This window comes from Oculina patagonica, chromosome 4 (assembly GCF_052425735.1).
Source record: "Oculina patagonica isolate OP01 chromosome 4, crgOcupat, whole genome shotgun sequence".
Classification (NCBI taxonomy): Eukaryota; Metazoa; Cnidaria; class Anthozoa; order Scleractinia; family Oculinidae; genus Oculina; species Oculina patagonica.
In genome coordinates, this window is record NC_135761.1 from 11,942,514 (window position 1) to 11,968,494 (window position 25,981).

General features: G+C 39.0%; 3 protein-coding genes and 1 non-coding gene across 4 annotated transcripts; 2 read left to right on the top strand and 2 right to left on the bottom strand.

Annotated features, from left to right (window-relative positions):
- Nucleotides 1-73, bottom strand: Trnas-gcu (transfer RNA serine (anticodon GCU)). The gene has a single exon. It is a non-coding gene; the product is annotated as a tRNA-Ser (tRNA).
- Nucleotides 74-2,840: 2,767 nt separating this feature from the next.
- Nucleotides 2,841-8,496, top strand: LOC144652385 (neurexin-4-like). Its single transcript, XM_078512398.1, has 2 exons — nt 2,841-3,273; nt 7,730-8,496. Exons 1-2 carry the CDS (start codon nt 2,952-2,954, stop codon nt 8,353-8,355), a joined length of 948 nt encoding a protein of 315 aa, XP_078368524.1. The 5' UTR covers nt 2,841-2,951; the 3' UTR covers nt 8,356-8,496.
- A 2,628-nt stretch (nt 8,497-11,124) lies between these two features.
- LOC144649553 (neurexin-4-like) lies at nt 11,125-14,316 on the top strand. Its single transcript, XM_078509067.1, has 2 exons — nt 11,125-11,536; nt 13,435-14,316. Exons 1-2 carry the CDS (start codon nt 11,170-11,172, stop codon nt 14,061-14,063), a joined length of 996 nt encoding a protein of 331 aa, XP_078365193.1. The 5' UTR covers nt 11,125-11,169; the 3' UTR covers nt 14,064-14,316.
- Nucleotides 14,317-15,651: 1,335 nt separating this feature from the next.
- On the bottom strand, nt 15,652-18,499 carry LOC144649552 (uncharacterized). Its single transcript, XM_078509066.1, has one exon. It carries the CDS (start codon nt 18,049-18,051, stop codon nt 16,456-16,458), a length of 1,596 nt encoding a protein of 531 aa, XP_078365192.1. The 5' UTR covers nt 18,052-18,499; the 3' UTR covers nt 15,652-16,455.
- Nucleotides 18,500-25,981: the final 7,482 nt, after the last annotated feature.

A 25,981-nucleotide genomic window follows, 5' to 3' on the forward strand; every position in this document is an offset into this window, starting at 1 on the left:
GGTCCGGTCTGGGGTTCGAACCCACGACCTCCCGCACAGCAGTCCGGCGCTCTACCAACTGAGCTAACCAGGCGGCGGTTAGGTCACAATTTCCACTTACACATTTTTAAGTTTTACTGACGTCTTAATACTGAATAGTAGAATTCACAATGTTACAATATAAAACGAAAATAGAACATTACTCTACAATTTTTATTGGGGGAAACGCAGATAACATTTCTCTTACAAATTCTTTGAATCAACATGTTCTTTGAAGTTGATTTTGCAATAACAGTTAACGCTAGTAAAGAACGACGTCTTGACCGTTCAACGGTCATTCTCAAGTTCGGTGTTGGAATAAAATTACTTGTGTAAATATAGTAAAACGCTAAAATATGTACATATAGCAATATAATAATAAGAATAAAAGGCTAAAAACGGTTAAAAATATCTTTGTGCGAATGGCGTGCATAGCTGTAAAAGATATAGTTAAAAGCGTATAAGACGACGAGAATAAGAACATTAAAATACCTAAAGATATATCTAAAAAGTAATTTTGCGCGGAGCGAGTCGCTCCGTTAAGCTTTGGCTTCAGGAGTACAAATTATTCCTACAATCTCGAATCAGCCATGTTATTTAGTTTTCACTGTTTAGTAAGCAGCGGCGGTGCAGCTTAAACTTTCTGAATAGAAAGCGGAACGAGAATAAGTTAAAAAATTTAAAACATATAATTAATTAAGGTGGCTCTGAAACCGTTCCGATTAAATTTTTTTTATTATTTGCAAGTTTTTACTAAAGATTCTGATTACTATTCAAAAATAAAAAAATGGTGGTCACCGGAATCGTTAATTGAGCGTATTTTAAACAGGTGAAACCGTTGCTATGGTAACCAGTGACATCAATAAAATAACTATAATTTGTTTATCAGTAATTGTTTGATAGCGGAGCTCGACAGCGGCCGGAAGGGCCGCAGAGCGGAGCCCCATACCCATAGAAAATTCACAGAAATAGGAAAACCATGAACTTGAGTTTTCATGGTCATCATGGCTAGCGGCATGGCTCGCGGGCGCGTACGGCGTACGGCGTACGTACGGTGTTGCGCACTTCAGAAATAGATAAACACTCATCTATTTGTTAATGGGCATCCAAGTTATGGTCAATTGACAGCTGTCAATACAAAGTATCCGCTGACCAGTATCACGTGATCATATCGCGGGCTCAGGTGTATAACTCATCGAGGTAACGCGTTTTTATAAAGTTGACCGCTGACCGAAAAATGGTTTTCTATTGGATTGCGGGCTCATTAACTATTTTTTATGCCTACGGTCAGTGAATTCAGATATTTTAATAAAGGGCAAAGTAAATTACCGGGGAGCTCCGCTTTTAGGCTTGGCTAAATCTATTTAATATTACCATTTTTGTAGCAGTAACTGATACACATTTCTAGCACTTACCCATCAATGTATTAAAGCTGGAAAGTGCATTTATGTCCAGGATTGAACGCATGTATTGTTTAATGAGTACTTCATGTTTGAATGTGTTATTTGACATTTACATATCACTTCATATTTGAAAAACATTTAATGTGTTTTGGTGAATTTTTCTTAATATATAATTATAAGGACACTTTGTGATGCTTCTTATGAGGAACGTGCATCTCATTAGCGTTCAATCCTGGACATATCTGGGAAAGTACTGGAAACGTTTGTCAGCCAAGCTAACAACTTAAGCTAATAACAAAGTTTGCGTGCTACGCATGCGCACGCTCTTTGTTTGGTTCCTTTTAGAGACCAATCTCGTTCCCAAAGCTCACGTTTCACTTGACCAACGGTCGGGAAACGTTCTGCTGAATAAGGGAACGAGATTGTCTTGTGACTCGATATTTCTTCTTGATATTCCTAAAAATTTTGAGAAACGGCTTTTTCCCTACGGTTTTTTTAATAGAGATAAAAAAAAAGAAAATATTTTCCCTTAAATTTGAAGGAGATAGTTAAAGCACCCGAGTGCACTGTTGAGATAAATAAACACGCGAGAATTTTCGGAACACGATTGATGTACATGGAGAACAAAAACTGCAGCTGAGTGCTTATATAACTCAACAGTACACAAAGGGCAAGCTGACTCTTTCTGCGCTCAAACTCGCAGCGTGAGCTGCATGACGTAGGCGCATAGGGCGCGTGCTTTAACTTGAACTGACCAAAATAATCGCGTGCTTTAACTTGAACTGACCAATTGTAACGCGCGCAATTTCTTATTCACCTCTGGAAGTTATGCCTATTCATAATATTCCAAAAATGTTATATTGGAAAAAAGAAATTAAGTTCATATTTGTAGGGTTGGGTGGAAACTCTTTGCATCAAAGAAAAACTAAAATTATAAAATGTACTCTAATTAACTATTTACTATTCCTTTCGTTGCCAAAAACGGGAAAACATTTCAGTGTACTGTTTATGTTATTTCACACGGGTGACGCACTTCCAGCTGCCCATGTTGTTAAGTTTCTGTTCTTACTTTTTACCCCATAATGTGAGAGTGCTAACATAATTAAAAATTTCAATTTAAACTTGGCAATTTTCTATGTGACTCCCAGACATCAGTTACAAATTGGAATGGGAATGTTTTTCGAATTTTACATGGATAAGCGATGGGCTTGGTATTGGAGATAATATTTTAAGTTCATTAATAAGAAAAAATGAATCACACAAGGATAGCGATTTCTTTTTTTTTTACAAAACTTAACAAAAAGATTTATTTTGATCAAGAAAATTCTTAAACGGTCGGGTTGCCGAGCAACGACACTGTTGGAGAGGACTTCATATCATATCAAACTGTGTATACGTAGCTTGTAGAACAGAAGCTGGAACTTCAATAGTTCATGTAAAACAGGTGGTGATAGGTCTGCACCAATTCTACAAGAACAGGCGTCGATAAAGGACTTTCTATCAGTAAGACGTGCAAATGTTCTAATACAGATGCGTCTAGTTCGTATTTCAATAGCGTTACACTGTCTGCAGCTAATTTTTTCGGCTGTATCTTGCGGCTCGTGTCGTGAAGAACTGTCGCAACGTGGATTCGCTCTTCTTAATACAACCTACAGCTTAAAAACTGTGCAACGCTATCAAGACTGCGTGGAATTGTGTTTTGGAGAACCAAAATGCATGAGTTTCAACTTCTGGTGGGGCTCGAGGAAATGTGGTTTTAACAGCAAGGCGAGAGAACATAGCTGTAAGGCGTGTTTTGTAAAAGATGCATCATCCACGTACATGGGAATGGCGAGATACCCAGGATACCCAGGTAAACAGACATTTGGAAAACTTAAACAACTAAGGTGTCTATGCGTATAAACGCTCCTGGACGCCGTTTTGGGGGAGTTTCTTCTCAACGGTTGAACCCGTGACTAATGTACACGTGCTAAAGAAGCTCGTTCAAAAAGCCGGCCTCCATGAGCCTTCCAGAAGCTAAAACAAATTACTCGTGTTTTTTTAGCTGTCTTCCTGCAAGCTGTTAATTCTTTGCCAAGCTCACGTCTTGGCGAAATTAAAATAATATTCGCCGGTTACTCTTGTTTTAAGTTCGCGCCTAGCCTTAGCGGGTTTAAAGCTGACGTGTACCTGAATAAAAGCGAACTAGCAATTTTGTGGTTATCCTTCACATAAATGTTTGTTCTTGAGAAGTTTACGCAATTCTAACTACTACATGTACGAAAGCCGAGGAGGGACATCAGATTTCCGACTTCAGACTTCAGACTTCAGACTTCAGACTTCAGCAGACTTCAGACTTCAGACTTCAGACTTCAGACTTCAGACTTCAGACTTCAGACTTCAGACTTCAGACTTCAGACTTCGGACTTCAGACTTCGGACTTCAGACTTCAGACTTTAGACTTCCGCATTCGCTTAATTTCCGCTGACCTCCGAGTTGTTGAGTTGTTAGATCAGGCAGATCCACTATTTAAAGTCAGATTCGCTATCTTTAAAGTCGGACCCGGTTGTTAGTAATCGGTGTAACGGCAGAACGAGAATCGGCGTAACGAGATTTTTTTTAATAACTTAATTAATTATTAACAAAATTACATTAATAAATTCCCACCTTGCAGACCTGCAGACAGCGGTACCTGGAACCATATTTTTTCTTTATTTCACACACAATAGGCCGCAATATCGTTTACGGCTTATACATGACCTCTGGACTTAATTACGTAAAACTGGACAAACAAACAAACAAACAAACAGTAAATATATTTCACAAAATAAAGGGCATGCATATCTTCTTAATCCTTCTAGATCGATCTAGAGCCAGGATTTCGATTTTATTTCGAGTGAGGATTTCAAGGAGAAGCTCAGTAGCGCGACTGCCCTTCGGACTTTCTCGCCTCGATCGAGACAATGAAACGTACAAAGCCGAAGCAAGTCAATGACGCCGTTGGAAAAAATAGAAGGGCCTGAAAAGTTACTGATTTCGTAAGAAAAAGAAAAAATGAAAATGAAAAGCCCACAACAAGGGGTATTTTCAGTTGGTCACCCATCCAACTACTAATCCCGCCCAACAGGTCTTAACTTCGGCGATCGGACAAGAACCGCTGCTTTCCATGTGGTATCAGAAAGAGCGCGTAAATCAGCTAATAAAAGTTGAGTCCAGTTTTAGCAAGAAAGTGCCAAATTGTCCAAAAGATCCATTTAAACCAGGAATTTCTTTTTCTCTATTTGCATAACTCTTATAACCCTTTGTCTCGTGTGACAGTCCAGAGATCATGTATAAGCCATAAACGATATTGCGGACTATTGTGTGTGAAATAAAGAAAAAAAAAAATGGTTCCAGGTAAGTGAGAATTAATTAATGTTATTTTGTTCATAGCAATAAATTAATTAAGTTATTTAAAAAAAATCTCGTTATGCCGATTCTCGTTCTGCCGTTACGCGTTCCGCCGTTACGCCGATTACTAACAACCGGATCTGACTTTATAGATAGCGAATCTGACTTTAAATAGTGGATCTGCCTGATCTAACAACTCAACAACTCGGAGGTAGGCTTTTGTACATTATGCTAGCATTGTTTCGAGCATTTTAGTGAGGCAAAAGCATTGAGCATTATTCGAGCATTTTAGTGGCATTTTCCCGGAAAATTGATTTTTTTTCCCGAGAAAATAAAAAAGAAATTAATTTTTTTAGAGAAAATGAAGACTAAAATTCAAAATTCAACTACAAATAGCTTTCTAGAGATAGTCAACTACTTTCTGTACTTAGCCTCGTAGATGATTTCGAGGATTATGATTTTTTTGGCTGTATTTATGAACTTGTATACGTTGTTGTTGTTACTTGCAACACTTATACGTTTTTGTAAGTGTTAACAGTTAACACCATGTTAAAAACTTTGAAATTAATTTAAAAAACCGTTTCTATAATGAGCATTATCCGAGCATTTTAGTGACTTTTTTGGAGGAGACCGAGCATTTTAGTGGGAAAAATGGAGCATTAAGGTGGAGCATTTTAGTGGGGAAACAAAAGCATAATGTACAAAGGCCTACTCGGAGGTCGGCGGAAGTCTCTGAATTCTAAAGGCGGAAGTCTGAAGTCCGAAGTCTGAAGTCTGAAGTCTGAAGTCTGAAGTCTGAAGTCTGAAGTCTGAAGTCTGAAGTCTGAAGTCTGAAGTCTGAAGTCTGAAGTCCGAAGTCTGAAGTCTGAAGTCTGAAGTCTGAAGTCTTAAGTTTGAAGTCCGAAATGTGATGTCCCTCCTCGGCTTTCGTACTACATGTGTGGAAGCTAAGTTTGCTATTATTGTCCGTTAATGAGAAAAGCAAAATATGGTTTTTATACCTTTATCTAATTTGAAGCTGTTGATGGCAATATTCAAGAAAAGTTGAATCGAAATAACTTTCAAAGAGTTAACAAAAAATTAAGTTATGATGTAGAAGGCCACAACTTATCAATAATTTAATTTTCAATTCATATTTTGTCCAAAAGTAATAACTTGAGCAAAATGTTAATAGGCCATTTCCGAGTTACCCTTTGCCTCTGTTTCAAAACGAGTCTACGTGCGAAACCATTCAAATGAAAATGAGTTTGATTTGCATGAAAATGGGCCTGTAGGTGAAACTCATTTTCATATGAATGGTTTCGCACGTAGACTCGTTTTGAAACAGAGGCAAAGGGTAACTCGGAAATGGCCTATTATACATCATAGGACATAGCAATGATGCTAGGTCTAACGACACGTGGTTCTACAGGAAAGAACATATGACGTTAATGGAAGGATCTAAGGGATGGACTAATAGAGTGGAGATCTTGCGAGAAGGCGCCCGCGTGTGGAGCCCCATACCTAAGATAATTTGGTAAATCCATTGAGCTCAAAAGTTTAGGTTGTCACGTATTGACGGTCCGAACGAACGTCCATCCGTACCCTCTTGCACTGCAAGTGCGCAAGCTGAGCGATACGAGATCACTTGATTTCGCGTTATACACGAATATTTAAGCAAATGCATTTTCGGTTTCGTTGCCAGTTATTTGTCGTAGAAATTTATAAGAACACAACGTCATTTCATATTTTTTTAATTGAAAAAATTTGGGCAGTTCATTTTGAACTAAACGAAGTGATTAGTATGTGAAAAGGCGGAGAACACATTGGCCTGTTGTTCACTTAATAAGCTGAATGAAAGATGTGAAGAAAGCGAGCAGGAGAAAATATTTCTTCGTAAATATTTTTCGCCCTATCTCCTCTCTAGGCTAAAGTTCTCTACATCATGGAAAGTTAAGACAAATGATTTAGATCAACGGGAAATCCAAAATCATGATATTTTCAAAGTTTGACATTATATTCATTGTACAAGTCAAAAGCAGCGAGAATTTTAGCAAATTATTTGTTTATCGTTCCCGCGACTAACCAAGACTAGAAAACTCGTTGAAATAAAAATCAGCTCAGAGTTCACTGAAGTGAAGAATAAAAGAAAGTTTCAAAAACTGCACTTATGGGGAGAAAGAGAATAATTTTCGCAGATAATTCTCTGTCGGTGTTGGAGTACAGTCACCTCTCTCTTAACGGACACCTCTATAAGACGGACACCTCTAAAAGAGGGACGCCTGGTGATGGTCCCTGCCGTTTTTCAGTCATTTTACTGTAACCAAACTCCCTATAAGACGGACAACGAACACTTTGAAATCACTAACGGTCACTTGAGAAGTGTTTTTATCATGTTTCATTAGTAAAAAATACTTTCAAACTTCGTATCCACTTAAAGCAAAGTTAGTCAGCGCCCTAAGCATGCGTGTATAGCAAGCTTACTAACCACAAACAATGACTCTTTACTCGGATTATTGTCTTATTTATCTGTTTAGTGTATGGACACTGAAGAGTTCGTTTTCTACTTACAGTATTACAGTTGGTAGAAGCTCTTAATTTTTGCTTTAACAAGCAAATACGGTCCTTTAATTATTTTAGTCTTGTTGCAGTTAGCAAAGGTTTTTTGCATTGTGCAAAGGTTTAGCTTTATTATCTCAGAATTACTGGTGTCATGTTACCTCGACTCTTTACAGAGCAGACACCTCTCTAATACGGACAGCTGCGGCCGGTCCAGAAGGTGTCCGTCTTAGAGAGAGTTGACTGCACAGTCGCGAAAAATTGTCTCTTCGTCTCCAATATATATTATATTAAGGCTGGCTTGAAAGGTCACGGTCTGATAAAATAATAAGATGCATACACTAATAAGACTGAGACATTTCCAGCTTTCTGACTAAATTGATTCACATTTCTCTCCACAGCATTAGCAAAGTCTTGTAGTGACTTAAAGAAGCTCGATCCCACAGCACAAAGTGGCACTTACGTCATCGATCCCGACGGCGAAGGAGGCTTGCCGCCGTTATTTGACGTCACGTGTGACATGAGTGACAAGAATGGAGTTGGCGTGACAGTTTTCAGTCACGATAGCGAAAGCAAAATGTTGGTCGATGGATGTGATGCTAAGGGGTGTTACTCACGTGACATCCATTATACAGGAGCTAGTCTACCGCAGCTGGCGAGTCTCAGCAGAGTTTCCTCTCACTGTGAACAGTATATCAAGTACGAGTGTCGTGGTTCGTCTTTTGTTCACAATGGCAACGTATACGGTTGGTGGGTGTCACGTGATGGTATTAAGATGAACTATTGGGGAGGAGCCTCGCCTGGCAGTGGGGAACAAATCTGCGCCTGCGGAATGAACAACTCGTGCGCAAACACCGCAAGTGTTTGTAATTGCGATAAAAATGACCTTGTATGGCGTGAAGACAGCGGTCTCCTCACTGACAAGACATATCTTCCAGTTAAACAGCTGAGGTTTGGAGATACTGGGGACATTTCTGAAAGTGGTTACCATACATTAGGAAAGTTCAAGTGCTATGACATGGCTTAATTAGCAGCTGCAGAGGGAAGAGGGGTGGGGTTACTCCTATATGTAGGCTTTTTTGGTATTTGCCGCGGGATAGGGTATAGTTTTTTGAGGTTCTCAGTCCTTACAAGGGGTATCCTTTTTGCCCTTTTGGCATTGTGATCCCGATCCTGGTACATATGAAACAAATAAAATGGACTGTTTAATGTTTTGGTGCTGTTTGGTAACACACTTCCATAAAATAGCAACAAAAATATGTAAATGTGGTGGATGAACACCTTTAAAATCCTTGTTTTCCTTTTCATAAATTGTCATCAGGAGCGGATCCAGAAATTTAAATTAGGGGGGTCCAAACTTTGATTCAGAAAACACTGTTGAAACATTTTTGCAGCAAATTACTTCTCCCCCATACCCCCCTCCAAACCAGTCTCAGTTGCACATTATAATTCCTTGTCCCCTTACCGTGTACATGAATTCTACTCACCAATATATTTATGGGCAAAGTCGTAACAGATTCGTAGCCAAAGCACACTCAAACCTCTCGCTTGGAGACGATATTATATCTCGACGACATTATCGAGAGCTATCGAGCTTCGCGCTCGAACTCCCCTTTTCCTTCCCCTTCGAACAGCAGCCACGCAGGCTAGGACACCAAGAGAGAGGTTCATTGATCAAACAAATAACCATCAGGCCACTATCAAGTTTACTTCTGAAATTTCAAATAATTATAGAAAATACTTTGCTGGACGGCAGCGTTCGAAAAGGCGAAGGATTCATATACGAATCACATACGCACCTAACAAGCCCACTGAAACATTTCAGTACACTCATTTTTCCTCGTGTCACCCACTAAGAGTCAAGGAAGGTTTCATCAAAGGGGAGGCCTTAAGACTTTTTAGAACAAGTTGCTCTAAAACAGCATTAAAGGAAAAAATCAAGCACCTCTAATAATATTTACCTAGTAAGGTTTTCCAGAAAGTCTAGTCCAAACAACTCTCGCAGAATTTTATTTTAAAAACAGAAAGCAGGCTCACCAACGAAAACCTAAAACAAACCAAAAATTCTTGTATGCTCATGAAAAACTGGCGTTTAATAGAAAAACATGCAACCATTACTCAAAACAATATTCAAAGAACAAAAAATAACATCGTACAAAAGAGGGAAGGTCTCTTAAAGATAAACTCGTAAGATCAAAACTATGAAAATGACAAATACACGTGCGTGAGAGTAGTGCATTCTTGTCAGCTTATTTTAGAATTTCAGTGTTAAGCAAGTGTCAGGTCTGATAGTGGGAGTGGGGGCTGGACCCCCCCCTTCCCCTGGATCCGCCACTGGTCATGATTTACATTCCAGGAATGGAGTCGGTATGGAGAGACTTATTGAAGTTGGTAGCGAATTTCAACAAACTATTCGCTGGGGTACTTAAGTTCTTTAGTAGGGCGTATACATCGCCTACGGACATTTTTCCACTGAGGAAGGGCTAAGCCCGACACGTCTGGAATGAACTTGATATTTTGGCACTCTTCTATGAGCGTACAAAGGACGAGGGATGAATGCTCTCGCCATCATCTGCCGTTTTGTGTGTGCGTACAGCTTTTAGATTATTTTATATCTCACTTTTTTTCGAAAATAGGAAATTTCACGGTTAAAATAGTACAGCTCTAACCGGCACGACACAAATAAAAAGTCCTAAGTGGTGGTCATATTTTTGAAGGACTTTAACTATAATTTCGTTCCAGTTTTGATTAGTGGACTTGTGTTTAATTTGTTTTCTTATGATCCTACTTCAGCGTGAGCGGTGATATCATAATGTCCGAGAAATCTCACAAATCGGATTGAGACGGACCTTTTTCGATTTTTAAAAACAAAAGCGACATATTGGGTTCACAAGCGCAGAGTCAACGTTCTTTTTTTCACTTTTTTAAAAATAAAATGAAACGGACATTGAAAAGAATTTTATTTCTCAAAACTCAGCAAAACTACATGTTTAATTAGACGAATTTTAATTGGTCGGGTTACCAGGCAGTGCCTCTGTAGGTGGGATCGGAGTGCATTGTTGAGTTACATAAACACTCGGGATTTTTCAAAAACACTGCACAAGGGACACGTTGACTATTTCTTTTACAAAGTGTTTAAAAAAATTACCCACGCTTTAACTCACAACGTAAAACGCTTGACGTAGGGCGCGTGTTTTATAGGGATATGATGAACTTAAACTGACCAATTGTAGTGCGCGCAATTTCTTGAACATTTTATTTATTAATGTTTCAAAAAGTTATATCGGGGAAAAGAAATAAAGTTCATTTTTGTAGGGCTGCGTGGCAACTGTTTATATATTACGTTGTCGAAAACGGAATAAAATTTCAATGTACTGTTTATGTTATTTACCACGGATGACGCATTTTCAGCTGCCCGAGTTGTTATAATTTGTTTTCTTATGTTTTTACCCCATAGTGTGAGCGAGCTAACATAATTAAAAATCTCAATTTAAACTTGGCAATCTTTGTGACTGTCCCAGACATCAGTCACGAATCGTATTGAGAATGTTTTTCGATTTTTATATGGATACGCGATGGGCTGGGTATTGGAGTTAAGATTTTATGTTCATGATTAGAAAAAAAAAACATGTCTCACTCAAGGATAACGATTTTTTTTTACAAAACTTAACAAAAAGATGTAATTTGATCAGGAAAATTTTAAACGGTCGGGTTGCCGGACAAAGACACAGTTGGAGAGGACTTTACATAATATCAAACTGTGTAGCTTGTAGAAGCTGGCATTGGTGCATGTAAAACAGGTGGTGATAGTTCTGCGCCAATTCTACAAGAACAGGCGTCGATGAAGGACTTTCTATCAGTAAGACGTGCAAATTTTCTAATACAGATGCATCTAGTTCGTATTTTAATAACGTTACACTGTCTGCAGCTAAATTTTTCGCCTGTATCTTGCGGCTCGTGTCGTGAAGAACTGTCGCAACGTGGATTCGCTCTTCTTAACACAACCTACAGCTCAAAACCTGTACAACGCTATCAAGACTGCGTGTTCCTGTGCACTTATGATCCAGAATGTATGAGTTTCAACTTCTGGTGGGACTCGAAGAAATGTGATTTTAACAGTAAGGCGAGAGAACATAGCTGTAAAGCCTGTTTTGTAGAAGATGCATCATCCACGTACATGGGAATGGCGAGATACCCGGGATACCCAGGTAAAAAGACATTTGGAAAACTTAAACAACTAAGGTGTCTATGCGTATAAAACGTTCCTGGACGCCGTTTTGGATGAGTTTCTTCAGAACTCGCCCAAAACACCGGCCATCAGGAGCTTTCGAAACTTAAACAGATTACTCGTTTTTCTTTAGATGTCTAAATGCATGCTGTTAGTTCTTCTTGACAAGCTCATGTCACGGCAAAATTAAAAAATCACCGGTTACTTTTGTTCTGCGTAGTCGCCCAGTCCTAGAGGGTTGTGAAGTTTTTGAAATTCTAACTCTGATTTTACTTCATGCGTGAAAGCCATCATAGATATTGCTGTCCTTTCATGAAAAAAGCTAAAGATTAGTTTGAAAGTTAAATCGAAATAACTTTCAAAGAGAGTTGACAAAACATTTAGTTATCTTGTAAAAGAGAAGAAAGCTGTTTTCGATTTTTCGTAGTCAGTTTGATGAAACCAAGTTACAACTTATCAATTATTCAATTTTCAATTCATATTTGTCCCAAAAATAATAACTTAAGCTACATATTAATTATTTAGACACATGAAACGGACGTTTTAGCGCTGTTTTCGGTCGTTCGTCCGTATACACTTCTAGAGGGGGAACCACGCTTGCAGCTACGGGAAGTTCAGGATCTAACACAGCAACAACAGTCCTTCGGAACGGCAGAGAATACGCAGTTGACTTGGCTCCAACAACAGAGATTTATTCCAATAACGTAACCAACAGTAATCAACGGGATGTTTGTCTAACCGGCGTCCCACCACCGGGGGTGCTAGAACAGTACCAAAGATCACCAAAGAATATTTTACAGTGCAGTTCTACTTATTGAGAAACTGCAATACTAACGCATTAGGTAATTTCATAAAATAGTCTAACTTAAGAATTATCTAATACATTTCAGGAAGGCCTATTGGCTAAAACGGAATTTCGCTTTTACAAAATTAATCACTTACAAAGCAGTGCAGGTAGATAACAGTTAAACAAAAGGCAAGTGCGGGTTCCGTTACACTTGAACGCTAATTACAGTTATGATCTTCAACACAACAACAGGTGACTGCTACGGTTAATGAACTGGAACATTAACCTGCTATTTCAAAACCAAAACAATAATTTCTATGTTGGATTTTCCTATCTTTTAACAGCGAATGCGAATAAATAAAATTCAACCAAATAATCAAATTTCCTCTCCTTACACACAGCAGCTGAAGCTAGGTCTAACAAAATGGGGTTCGACACCTTAATGGTGGCCCGGAGAGCGTGCTAGCACCAAGACAATTTCTTATCAGAGTCCAAGAAAATGAATTTCAAAGTTCAAAAGCTATAGGCAAAATCTCACGTGTATCCAAGTTGTAAAATCGTCTTCAAGCGATTCAGTGGAATTAGGTAGAACTTCGAAAAGTTTGTTTTAAAAGTTTGATGTTATTAAAAAAAAAAATATTTTGATAAGATATTTGAAGCAGTGACACAAAAATGTGTAATTTTGGTACCATAATTTCTTATCAGAGTGTGAGAAAATGAAATTCAAAGTATACAAGCTATAGGCAGAAGCTCACGTCTTATAAGTGATTCAGTGGAATTCAGTGGAACTTCGAAATTGGTTTTCGATGTTTGGTGTTGTTAGAAAAGATTTATTTTGATAAGATATTTGAAGAAGTAACACAAATTAAAGCTTGCATTAAGGTGTTAATAATTTTGGTACATATTTTTTGCCAATAATTACTCGAAGTCCTAGCGGATTCCATCTTAAAAGAATACCAATGATTTCGAGATGATTTACCTTTTTTGGTTGCTAACGTTAAATTCTGACAAATTGTTCGCTTGATATTCCACCCCGCAGATATATCTAAAGACTTTGCTATGCTACATTAATTCAGATTTTTTTTCCACAGCATTAGCAAAGTCTTGTAGCGAATTAAAAAAGCTCGACCCAACAGCACAAAGTGGCACTTACGTCATCGATCCCGACGGCGACGGAGGCTTAGCGCCGTTATTCGACGTCACGTGTGACATGAGTGATAAGAATGGAGTTGGCGTGACAGTTATCAGTCACGATAGCGAAAACAGAATGTTTGTAAAAGGATGTAATCCTATGGGGTGTTACTCACGTGACGTCAATTACACAAGAGCGAGTTTGTCTCAGCTTGCGAGTCTCACCCGAGTGTCCTCTCACTGTGAACAGTTTATCAAGTACGAGTGCCGTGGTTCGGCTTTTTATCACAATGACAAACTATTCGGTTGGTGGGTGTCACGTGATGGTATAAAGATGAACTACTGGGGAGGAGCCTCGCCTGGCAGCGGAGAACAAATCTGCACATGCGGGATGACCAACTCATGTGCAGACCCCAGTGATCATTGTAACTGTGATAAGAATGACGGTGTATGGCGTGAAGACAGCGGTCTCCTTACTAACAAGACAGATCTTCCAGTTAAACAGCTGAGGTTTGGAGATACAGGCGATAGCGGCGAGCAAGGTTATCACACACTGGGAAAATTGAAGTGCTATGGAATGATCAGTTAATAACTCAACAGACATTTGATAAAAGCGTGACCCACAGATGGTTCATGCTGGTGATAAAAGTGAAATTCACAATTACAATTTCTTCTTATACATATTTAACTTTTGCTTTCTTTTCAATTTTCGATTTTTTATCTTAAATAGTGCCAGGGTCTTAGAAGCATTCCTGAAATCAAATTAAATTTACGGGAGTGCCTTTCCCCCTTGCAGAGGGGGCTCAGTCTGCGAAATACGCAGGTCGCTTTTAAAAAGTTTTTCAAACACGCTTTAATATTTTGCTAAATAAAGTCTTTACTCCTGACGGCAGTGAAAACTCTATATTAAGACCAGACTGACAAAGTTGCCGCAATATATAAAAAGAAAAAAAAAACAGTTTCCTGGGTAGCGTTATCAGACAATTAGCATTTCAGATAATCTTTTCGGCAATAAAGTTGTGTTTAGGAATCAAACTACTTTTTTATGTGCCGTTATAAGGCCATATTAAGTCCCCCGGCCTTACCCTACATTTTGAGCTGATCGAATAATCGATACCTTTTTTGAGGCCAGACTCTACCCAACTTAAAAACTCGAGAAGGACTTCAGTGGCAATTCCGGCGATGCACTTCTCGAGATAGAAAATAACAACGAAAAAATACTTTTTTCTAAGAGTTTAACCTATGATCAGACGTATCTAATCGGTGAACAGTTTGCAAGAACAACACCCTATTCAGATCAAAGCGGCTCAGAAACTATACGCTTTGGCACCGCACATACCTATATAGCTAGTATAGCTTTATTAGGGAGAACCCCCGGGTTTCATGTGAAAAGACTACGCCATGGCTGCTGAGCGAGCACAAAATAAAGAGCACGCACGCGATTTGCTATTCAAACATTTCAAAGCTTATTCTTACCTTTAGAAAACATTAAGTACTGGAAAGCAATATTATTAGGATAATTCTATCTTATTTCCTGTTGTTTCGCCTGATAATTAATTACCTTTTGTCGAACGTTTCGTGCCTATTTTGTGGTGAGTAGGAAAATGAGTTTTTGACCGGCAATGGATATAACATTTTAACTCGTAAAACAAAACATTTGTCGGCATTTTTCGGTCAAGATAAACGAATATTGCCCTCGTGTTTATCGACGCGTACGAGACGAAAGTTAAAAAAAAAAACTTTTAAAAATAGCTTGCTAATATACAGCTGATTGAAGAAAAGTTGACCCATGAAAACATAAACCATGAACGATGCGAACCAAATGTTTACTGGGAAATCGGAAAAAAGTAATCGCCGTCTGTGACAGAATGAACATTATAATAAGACAGGTTGCACAAATCATGCCTTAAAACTCTCAAAGAAAGAAAATATCTTGATCATAAATAAATGAAAAATAAAGCTTACCAATGCTGTCTACCCAGATTCCCATTTAGTCTTATCGTTCCATGGTTTATGCCCTTTTCACAGGGTCAGCGTTTTTCAATTTCGTGCATGTATATACTCTCTGATCCACCTTGTCTATAATTCATATCATGCATGTTGCAAGATGTAACAATCTTTCTTTGTTTTCCAATTCGTGACTCTTAATTTACATGTAATACACAAATGTATAGTATTTAAATATCAAAGATATTTTATTCAAGCATAACACTATGTACAATATGTAGTAAAATTAGTCAAACCATTTGGCATTAAAAATATGGTTTAGTACTACATTTAACTACACGCATTTTCATGATTCATGTTTCTTGTTTTCGATTTTTCTGTTCCTAGCCTTCAAATCTGGTGCAAATGTTGCTACAAATATAGTTTTAAACTTTATATTAATTTCAACAGGGCCCTCGTCTATGACAGTATAATTATTATACTGAAGACATTACCCTATATAAATATCAAACTTTTAATATGGAATTTATAATTCATATCTGGCGTCAATGCAATCAAATCTCTGCATGTTAATTTATATTATAAAACTAAGAAATGTCGCTTCAATAATTTCTCCCAGAATGTAAATACAATTTTCTACATGAACAGCGCAATGAACTATTAAATAAAAATAGTCTTGTTGGCATGTATTTACAATGACTGATCAAGCATTGTCAGTTAAACTTAAGGGCTGAGTTGTAATTCTAGTTTGTTATAAGCAGGCAGGCAAATAAAGTACCATGCATTCAAGGTAAGGTAGGATTTAAAAAAACGATTGCTAAACTCTTAATTCCTATCTAAGTACCCATCCTTAGCTTGATCAAAACTGATGCCTTTAAGATAAAAGAAAGTCGTAGTCCATAGAGTGTAGGAAGGGAGGTTGCATGGGGAAAACCAATTCTTCCTTCTATGTACTATGTCTTGAGGAAGGAGGATTGGCAATCATGATAAAAAAGGAGATCTTATTGTATTAAGTTCATTTAAATGTCAGCTATTTACACAATTATTTCTTCATCAGGTGATTGTGACAAATAGACGAGCACCACACTTGGTCTGTGAGTATCACTAGCTGGTGTTGTTGTTGTTGATGATGTTGTTGTTTCGTTCGTGTTGCAAGCGTTTTCCTCTTGAATTTCGACTTCACTTGTTTCTTGAATAGGAGACGGAGGACGATTCGGCACGTGTGAGAGACGCGTCGAGGTTTCTGGTGCAGCCAGAGCCGCCAAGGCAGGCCGGGAAGAAGGAGGTCGATTTGTTATATACGGTGGTGAAACAGGGCGAGTATAGCTTTCTGGGGTATATCGAGGGAGTACAAACGCAGAATGTGATGTTGAACTTGGCAAGTGTGATGATGCATGGTAGTGTGGCGTACTAGTTGATCTGTAGTAAGGCGGAGTGTAGCGTGTTGCTGTTATAACTTGAGTCTGGGCTCCACTAAGTGAAGCTGAGCTAGGCCTTGTCCTTGGTTGGTTGTGATAAATGACGTTTTCTCTTAATACCACCCCAGACGCAGGCAAGTGTGACGACTGCTGTGGGTGGCTAGGCGTTACTTCATAGCGTCTAACTCTTCCGGGGAGAGGGAGGGCGGAAACCGGGTTGACAACGCCCATTCCTGATCGATGCGAAGGTACAGTTAGGTGTCTGCCGCCTTCCACTGGTACTGCAGCTGAGGAGCCGGGGGATGGTGATGGAGGACGTGATTGATAGGCAGGAGGATTTAGACAACTGTCCTCGGATGTAGTCGACTCGCATCGGCGACTTCTACCACAAACCCTGTCGTAAGCAGGTGGCGGGGTTCCCATGAAATCCGTGGGTAAACTTTCCGATGTCCTATACGGCGGGCTTATTGGCGGTTGATATGGTGGAGGTAATGGAGCCGAGTGCCGTCGAGCAGCACGACTGGAGGTGTCGACAAAAACTCGTTGCGGTTCGGTTTCAGCTCGGTGACGCTCGGGAAGATGTGTCATTTGTGGTCTGCTAAGATCAGGGCCGCGCTCGTGATATTGTGGTGTCATTCTCGACGAACTTGGTATTGAGGTTGTTGGCGCTTGTGTTGTGCGATCGATTACTCTTCGTTCCTCGTCGTTAGATCGTTGGCGATAGACGAATCTTCGCATTTCTCCCTCGGCTGAACGTTCGGTAGACCGAGAGTTCGATGAAGAATTAGTAGTAGAGATTGTTGAAATTCCTCTCCCTAAGATCTCCGATGAGGCAAAAGCTACAAATTCTTCTCTGCTAGGCCTGTACTGCGCCGATCTCCTTTTTGCTTTTAAACGACTGAACTTGGCGTAAATTATTATTGCCCAAGCAAGAACAAAGATGAGTAACACGCCAAACCCAATCAGCGCTCCGGCACTTATCTGATCGATTTCGTTGTTAGAGCCTTGAAAGTGTACAACTGCTATTATAATGATGGCTGTTAAGCATAACACCATTAACCAACACAGAATACTGAGCCAGAAAATCTTTCTCCTTCGTAACGATCTTTCATTAGCAGAGTTTCTTCTGATCGGAGGCAGTTGAAGCCGTCCCTGGCTAGGCGGGCCATCTTGGCCGTGACGACCAGTACGAGTTGAATGTTCGCTGCTCATACCTTTCGTGAAATCCAAGTTGTATCGAACGTTAATAACGTTTTTAACACCAGCAAAACGAGAAAACGGCTTTTTTTGTCTTCAGTGAAGCTTCGCGCTCATAAAGGTCGAAACAATGTCGGCAAATTGTTTCTAAATTGACGGAACAACGTCGCATAATTGGTCCTATATTGACCCCCTAAAGCTAGCTCAAAAAACATCATTCTTGTGGGAACAAATTTGCACCACGTCCGGTGACGTGTCAAGTAATTGAAACTCATGTATATTGCAGTTTGCCCTGAAATTTTTAAGTCTCGAAGATTGTAGAGTTTATCGACGATAAGTGTGCGATGGATTTTTGTTTATACTTTTTTATCGTGTCGTTAAGCTTCTGAAAATGTTTCACAGTTTCCAGAAATGTTTTTAAAAACAAGCTTAAGACAGTTTAAGAAAGTATATTGGATCGAAATGCAAGCTCAAGCATGACTAACCACTTGACAATAGTCAAATTCTTTTTGTTCGTTGAACAATCGTTTCCAATATCATCTACTATTAAGTTTATTGCATTCTTTTCGAATGATTATTTTTATGGAAACTAGTACATCTCTCACGAAACTATCTTGGAATACAAAAAGTTTTACAAGAAGTAAAGTTTTAGAATTTGAATAAAGAAATGCAAAGCTTTTCTTAAAGTTTGATCAGTAATATTGACAAACATTACATCAGATGCGGTCGAAAAGAGCTTTTCTCCGGTTTGCGTGTCTGGAATATAAATAGCTTCCTGCGGGCCACTACAATCAGAGTATTAATGTTATTTCCGTTTTACTAAAGTGTGTATAATAGTGTTTGGAATACATGTAACTGATATTAAGATAAGGAAGAAAAAAGTTATATTGTCACGAAAGAAAAGCACTTTAAAATTTTCCTTTTGAGAACAAGTCCTACTACTATACAATTTTCAAAGCGTTGTAATCCTAACTTTTACACGTTTGTTTGTTCAAAATTTTATGTTGCTTCATTTCCTTTATTTTGTTATGTAATTTTACCTCATCCGCTTTCAATATTGTTATTGTGTTTGTTTTTGTCTCGTTCCCTCTGTGTGTTTTTACAAACCACTTTGTCGCTCAGTTGTCAATGTTTATTGAATCTTACCTTAAAGACACTTCGAAAAGAGATGTCTGAAACGTGCATTTTTTCATTTAATTTTTCTTTTTAATGTCTTGCTTACAGAGCAAGCCGAAAAAAAAACTGAGACAAGAAAGCGAACAAGACAAAAAGTACATTCTCTACAATCTCTTGTCCACTTTGGACAAGAAACGCCACAAAAAAATACCTTGGAAATGTGTTATAATTAGTGCAAGCGTTCTTTTTTCGGGGATGGTGCCGCTAGCAGCTATATGATCGAGACACTGCTCTGTTCTAGGCGCACGAATTCAGGAAACGGGTGAATCGAAGTAATACACGTTGCCTGGAAACGAGAAAGAAAACGAAGAAGATAAAAATGAACATGACTATTTTTCCCCGTTTGTTCCGCAGAATAGATAGTAACTTTGAACACAGAAAGCCCCAACAGCTATAGCCAACGAGACAGTATTAAAGCTCTTCTATTACTTGCCTTAATTGATGCCTCAAAAAGAAGAAAAAAATTGCTGTAAACTGCTTGGCGTGAGTGTGAAAGCTTGATCGATTATTCCTGAGGACCATTTGATGAGTGATTAGTTTAATTTAAGTGGGCGTGAGTCGTGTATGATGCAACGCATGAATACGTACCTATATTCACTTTAACGGAATTTCTACTAAACCACGCTTTTCAGTTATTCTAGTAGATTTTAAATCACATAGCCTTAAAAGGACATTCATGTTGATTTTTTTGGGCTGCTTTTTTTAAAATCATTAAAATGATTGTGATTTTTGTTAAGTTTAACGTGATTGTGGTATATTTTAGAACGATTTGGAAAAGCTCAAATATATACCCTCTTCGACGAACTCCACTGATCATTTAATAATTGATTAAGAAAATACAAAGGAATTGATGTTTAATGAGTGTCTTTATATCTCATAAAGATACAGCTGCATTTTATGTTCAATTTTCAGTTGGCCAAAAAACCCAAAATCTAAATATTAGTACCAGAATAAAAAAATCTACATCAGAGGGTTTTGAAGTCGTTCAATAAACTCGCAGTTCTTTTTTTAACAAGTTTCAAACATTCGGCTGCGCCTCGTGTTTTAAACTTGATAAAGCACCCCTGCAGCACGATTTTATGGAACGTGCACAGTATTCACTGAACTGGACTTTTGACAAGAACCTATATCAGGAAAATGATAAGAGACCGCGTGGTGAAATGGATTACAATACGGACAAACGTGATCTAGTGAGGCGTGTGATGTCAAGTCCTTTGATCTTTGATTCAAAAGCTTTAACTGTATGGAATTCTTTTCTGAATTCTTTTCATTGTTTTATATTTTCACTAACAGCATGCAAGGTATTTTTTTCTTTCATTTAAGGAACATTTTTTCTTTAATTCTTCTATTTTTGATTAAAAAACGCTTGATGTATGATATTAAATGTAATTCAAACTACTTGGAAAACCAATCATGATACTCTGCATGGAAATATTTTTAACCCGTATATTTTTAACCTATGTGGGTTTGGTGTTATCCACAAACCCTTTAACTGAAAATGATCAATGCGAACAAAGAATTCTTGAGAACTGATCCAAGGCGTTTTGTTTTGTGTTTTGTAACTTTAAAACTGCAGGTTTATCGTTTGTTTTAAACTAATATATCGTTGTAACAGTCAAAACGTTTTTAATAACTGTTAAAATGATTGACATCGACAATCACACAACACCGGTACGCAGGTGGAATCCCACCCTCGTCCCAGGGTCTCTCTGGGGGGGGGGGAACTGAATTACTGAAAGAAAATGAGATGATTACTCCAACTAAAGCTACAAAACAATTTTCAAGATATCTCTTAGTACATACCGTGCCCAAAACCATACACCGGAGAACATTTATCACTCCCCAAAGTACTAAAATTGCTTATTAAAAATTTATCTTTGGGTCGCCTCTCCAACACCCCCTCCCCTCCCCCGACCCCACCCCCTATTCTCTGGGCGCATATACCATTTAGAGAAACATGATTTTGGCAGCACAGTTTTGGAAATGAGAGGGGTGAGGCAATACATCCAACCATTTTACTTAGCCTCGGATTAATGAAATCTGTGTGGTATATGTGTAGCATGGTAAGGCTTCATGTTTCCGTCGCAAGATTATGAAATGTTTGTGATTTTTTTAAGAAGTTGACTTTGTTAGTATCCTGAATACCTTGCATCAGACATGCATGGTTTTAGGAGACAAAACCTCATTCAATATTAAAATATAATGTGGTTATACGTCGGCGGTTTCACGTTGTCGTTTCCAGCGGAAAAAGCGTCTCGCGCTCTATATATTCAGTTTGCAATGCAAAATATTAAATTAGGAAATTTACCGCAATTTGTTTTTTACAGCGCGCCCCCGCAAGCATTGTTAGTAGATGCCGCAAGGCAGAATAGATTCAGTTGTCAACAGATTTTGAAATAACGTTAAGTTGATTATTTTAACTGACAATATATGGTGTAAAAGTTCAATTATTTGGGATATAGCTGCGTGGTGTATTGAAACGAATACAGTTTGCAAGCGCCGAAACAAAACTAGCTAGAAACAACGTGAGTTGGGGGCGGGTGAGGTTAAAAGCAATTTAATCTTGTTGTGTCGTCGGCTTTGTAGTTTCTCAGCTTGTTTCAGAGTCGCGTGTAATGTAGGCGTTTTATATCGCCGGCACTTGAGATCAACAAAAATAAACTATCAAGGGCTATTTTAAGGGAATCGTTTGTCGGAATTATGGACAAAACTGAGAACCCTCCATTCAGTAGAATAAAGGAAGGCAACTGACAGGGGAATCAAAGGAATGAAATTCTGTTGTTTGGAATCCGGAATGCAATCCAAATCCGACCGAATGCTTTGTCTTCGACTATTCACTTGTCAGAGATTGTTCACAAATTATCTAGCCTGCGAACACGCCCCAAAGTGGAGCAGGGAGTAAAAGAAATCGGTGCGGTCGGCTCGCTTCGCTCGCCGGTTTCTTTTTCGCTCTGTCCTACTCGGGAGCGTGTTCGCAGGCTGCAAAATATCCTCTTTGCCAAGCATTCCTTATTCCTCAGTTTTTAAAACAATCAAAACACGGTATTCCTACGCGATATTTAGCCATTATTCAATTCTACATGTCCCTTTCATCCGCCTTTGCCATAGAATATATTATCGCTCATCTGAAAACGTGATCGCGGCTAAACTTTGTGCCGCAGGCAATGCATGGTCACTCGGCACGATCAAATAAACGTTAACTGGCCAAAGAAGACGTGAGGCGAAGTTTTGATGAAAGCAAAATATCAGACTCGGTTGAAACGCAAACCGGGGAACTGATAGGATTACCTACGTTATTCTCGAATAATTGGGAATGATTTTTCAGCGTCACCACTGAAAATAGACTATTATGCTTTGCTAAACTATTGAGATCGCAATTGATAATTATAAAACTGACAGGAAAGACGCGGGTAAACTCTTACTAAGTGAATCATGATCATCTATATTTTCACCATAGTTAGTAGAGGGGACTACCTACCATCTATGATTTCACGAAGGATATGGAGTGGAGTGGTGTGAAATGTCCCGTATGTAGTCCCAGTTGCATGATATAAAGAAAACATCTTGTTGCCAGGCTAAAGATGGAATGAATTCGCAAAATGCCTTCTATTTATTATTTTTTGTATTCTGTTTCTGATTCAACGATATTCGCGGAAAACTAGTGAATATGGTGTTAAAAAAATCGCTCAAGAAAGGACTATTATGCTGGCGTGATTTTGGATGGCTGCGCCATAGCGTTATGCTCGCGTTATATGCTAGAAGAACTTTGAATAATATCGGTAACATGAAGGGACAAGTGCTAGCTATAGGCGAGTTCAAGGAAGACCGGCGGCAGCAGACTAGAACCCAGTCGTTGCCTCCCCGCTTACTCTTACTGCTTTGGCGCAAAATTTTGTGCCGTCAGCCGTCACGGAATGATACCACTGGCCGGCCACGCCAACCCGGCCCGTTCCCAGGCCCTTAAGGTCAACCTCGCGCTCGCCTGAGAGAGGGACTAGGCTCCCGCGGCAGGATATTTGGTGATTGTACCGTACAGTTCTTGCTGGACACCTTTCAGACTGTACAACCACCCCCCCCCCCCCCTTCTCGGGCATTGTCGGCTGACCAAAGTGACATAGCTATTTGCTGTTCACTAGTGTTGAAACATCGCGGTCCCGTATGCTACACCATTGGGGTGGTTCATGCGTCGCCCCAAACCTCTCAGGGAAGGAAATTCAACCTGAATACCCTAACATTTCCACAGAACCCAACCTATAAAATCAGATTTCCAAGCATCGATTCACATACCGACACACTGTACATTATTTTGATATATTGTAGGTTCCCTGGCTGTAGAAATCACGCGGCTCAGCGGCTGGAGACTAACACAAACTTCGTTGGGTTGGTGTCACGCAACGCATTGATATTAAGACTATTAAAGGTCAAATAAATTTCGCGTCTGAAGCGGGCGTACATTTTTTCATTTATTTTTTTAAGCAAGCGAACAAGACAAAACAGTACATTCTTTACAATAACTTGTCCACTTTGGTCAAGAGACGCCACATAAAAATACCTCGGAAATGTGTTATGATTAGTGCAAGCTTTCTTTTGTCGGGGTTGTTGCCGCTAGTAGCATACCGTAGAATTCCAGTTATAAGCCCTGGGCTTAATCGAAGTACGCAACTCTCGTAATGCCGGTTTTACCGGGTGGGCTTATAAGCGGAGGAGCACTATATCCGGGAGGGCTTAAAAGCAGAATAAAAAACGTTTCGAAACGATCTACGGGAGTCAAAAACAGTTTTTAAGTTAAAAACGCATAATAACGCTTACATTTAGCCCTGTTCAGTACTTGGGTAGCAGTTATCCAGGCTGCGCTTGTGCTTGCGTCGCTAGTGATATCCAGGCTTAACGTGCACCTCTATAAGACGGACAATTCTTTAAGACGGACACCTGGTGTTGGGCTTATCCCTGGCGTTTTCAGTCATTCGGGCGTAGCTTAACTCCCTATAAGACTGGACACCTTTCTAAGACGGTATGAGCTCGATCTGATCCAGAGGTGTCCGCTATAGAGAGAGTTGACTGTAATACACGTTACTTGGAAACGTGAAAGAAATCGAAGAAGTAAACATGAACGTGACTATACCGTAAAATTCCGGTTTTAAGCCCCCCCAGTTATTAGGCCTAGTCATCCTGGAAACTAAAAAATACATCGCGCCACTTTCTAAGCCCCCCCAGATATAAGACCCCCTCTACCAGATGACAGTACTCGACTAGGGCTAAATTTTCCGCGTTTCTTATGCTTTTCAACTTAAACATGTATTTGCCATCAACGTTTCGATGTGGCTCGTTTCGAATCGTTTGTTTCCTTCCGCTGATAGGCCCCCCAGGATAATAAGCCCCTCCGGTTATAAGCTCCACCCAAAACCCCTTACGAAGTTGATAACCCAGGGCTATAACCGGAATTCTACCGGTATTCACTCTAACGTAATTTCTACTAAACCACGCTTTTCAGTCATTCTAGTAGATTTCAAATTACATAACCTTAAAAGGACATTCATGTCGATTGTTTTTACTGCTTTTTAGTGATTGTGATTTTTGTTGAGTTTAGCGTGATTGTGGTATATTTTGGAACGATTTAGAAAAGCTCAAATATACACCCTGATCGACGAAATCCACTGATCATTAAAAAAAATTAATGAGTGTCTTTATATCCGTGTGATAAAGACACGGCTAAATTTATGTCCATTCAGTTTTCTTGGCCAAACTAACCCAAAATCTAAATACCAGTGAAAGGATGAAAAAATTTACATCAGATCAGAGGGTTTTGAAGCCGTTCGATAAACTCGCAGTTCTTTTTTTAACACGTTTCAAACATTCGGCTGCGCCTCGTGTTTTAAACTTGATAAAGCACCCCTGCAGCACGATTTTATGGAACGTGCACAGTATTCACTGAACTGGACTTTTGACAAGAACCTATATTAGGAAAATGATAAGAGACCGCGTGGTGAAATGGATTACAATACGGACAAACGTGATCTAGTGAGGCTTGTGATGTCACTGTCTGTGTCAAGTCCTTTGATCTTTGATTCAAAATCTTTAACTGTATGGAATTCCTTTCTGAATTCTTTTCATTGTTTTATATTTTCACTAAGAGCTTGCAAGGTTTTTTTTTCTTTTAAACAAAAGGAACATTTTTCTTCAATTCTTCTATTTTTGAGTATAAAACGCTTGATCAGTATGATATTAAATGTAATTCAAACTCCTTGGAAAACCAATCATGATAATCTGCATGGAAATATTTTTAACCCGTATATTTTTAACCTTTGTGGGTTTGGTGTTATCCACAAACCCTTTAATAATAAATTGAGAATGATCAACATGAACAAAGAATTCTTGAGAACTGATCAAAGCCGTTTTGTTTTGTTTTTTTTGTCTGCAGGCGTTGTAAGCTAAAATATCTTTGTAACAGTCAAAACCTTTCTAATAACTATTAAAATGATTGACATTGACAATCATACTATACTGTACGCAGGTGGAATCGCAACCTCGTTCCAATGGTCTCTCTTTGGGGGGAGAGGGGGGGGGGGAACATGCTCCCGAGAGACCCTGGGAACGAGGTTGGTAGAATCCAGACAGGAATTGAATTACTGAAAGATACTGGGATGATTACTCCAAATCAAGCTACGAAACAATTTCTAATCATACCTCTTAGAACACACTGTACTCAAAACTATACAAGACTCCCCAAAGTACTGAAATTGCTAATTCAAAAACCTGCGAACCTCGCTGT

Bases quoted from the DNA above. Each gene is read 5' to 3' on its own strand.
- LOC144652385 (XM_078512398.1), top strand. From the start codon at position 2,952: ATGCGTCTAGTTCGTATTTCAATAGCGTTACACTGTCTGCAGCTAATT. The intron at 3,274-7,729 runs GTAAACAGACAT...TTCTCTCCACAG, and splicing joins GAGATACCCAGGATACCCAG to CATTAGCAAAGTCTTGTAGT.
- LOC144649553 (XM_078509067.1), top strand. From the start codon at position 11,170: ATGAAGGACTTTCTATCAGTAAGACGTGCAAATTTTCTAATACAGATG. The intron at 11,537-13,434 runs GTAAAAAGACAT...TTTTTTCCACAG, and splicing joins GAGATACCCGGGATACCCAG to CATTAGCAAAGTCTTGTAGC.
- LOC144649552 (XM_078509066.1), bottom strand. From the start codon at position 18,051: ATGAGCAGCGAACATTCAACTCGTACTGGTCGTCACGGCCAAGATGGC.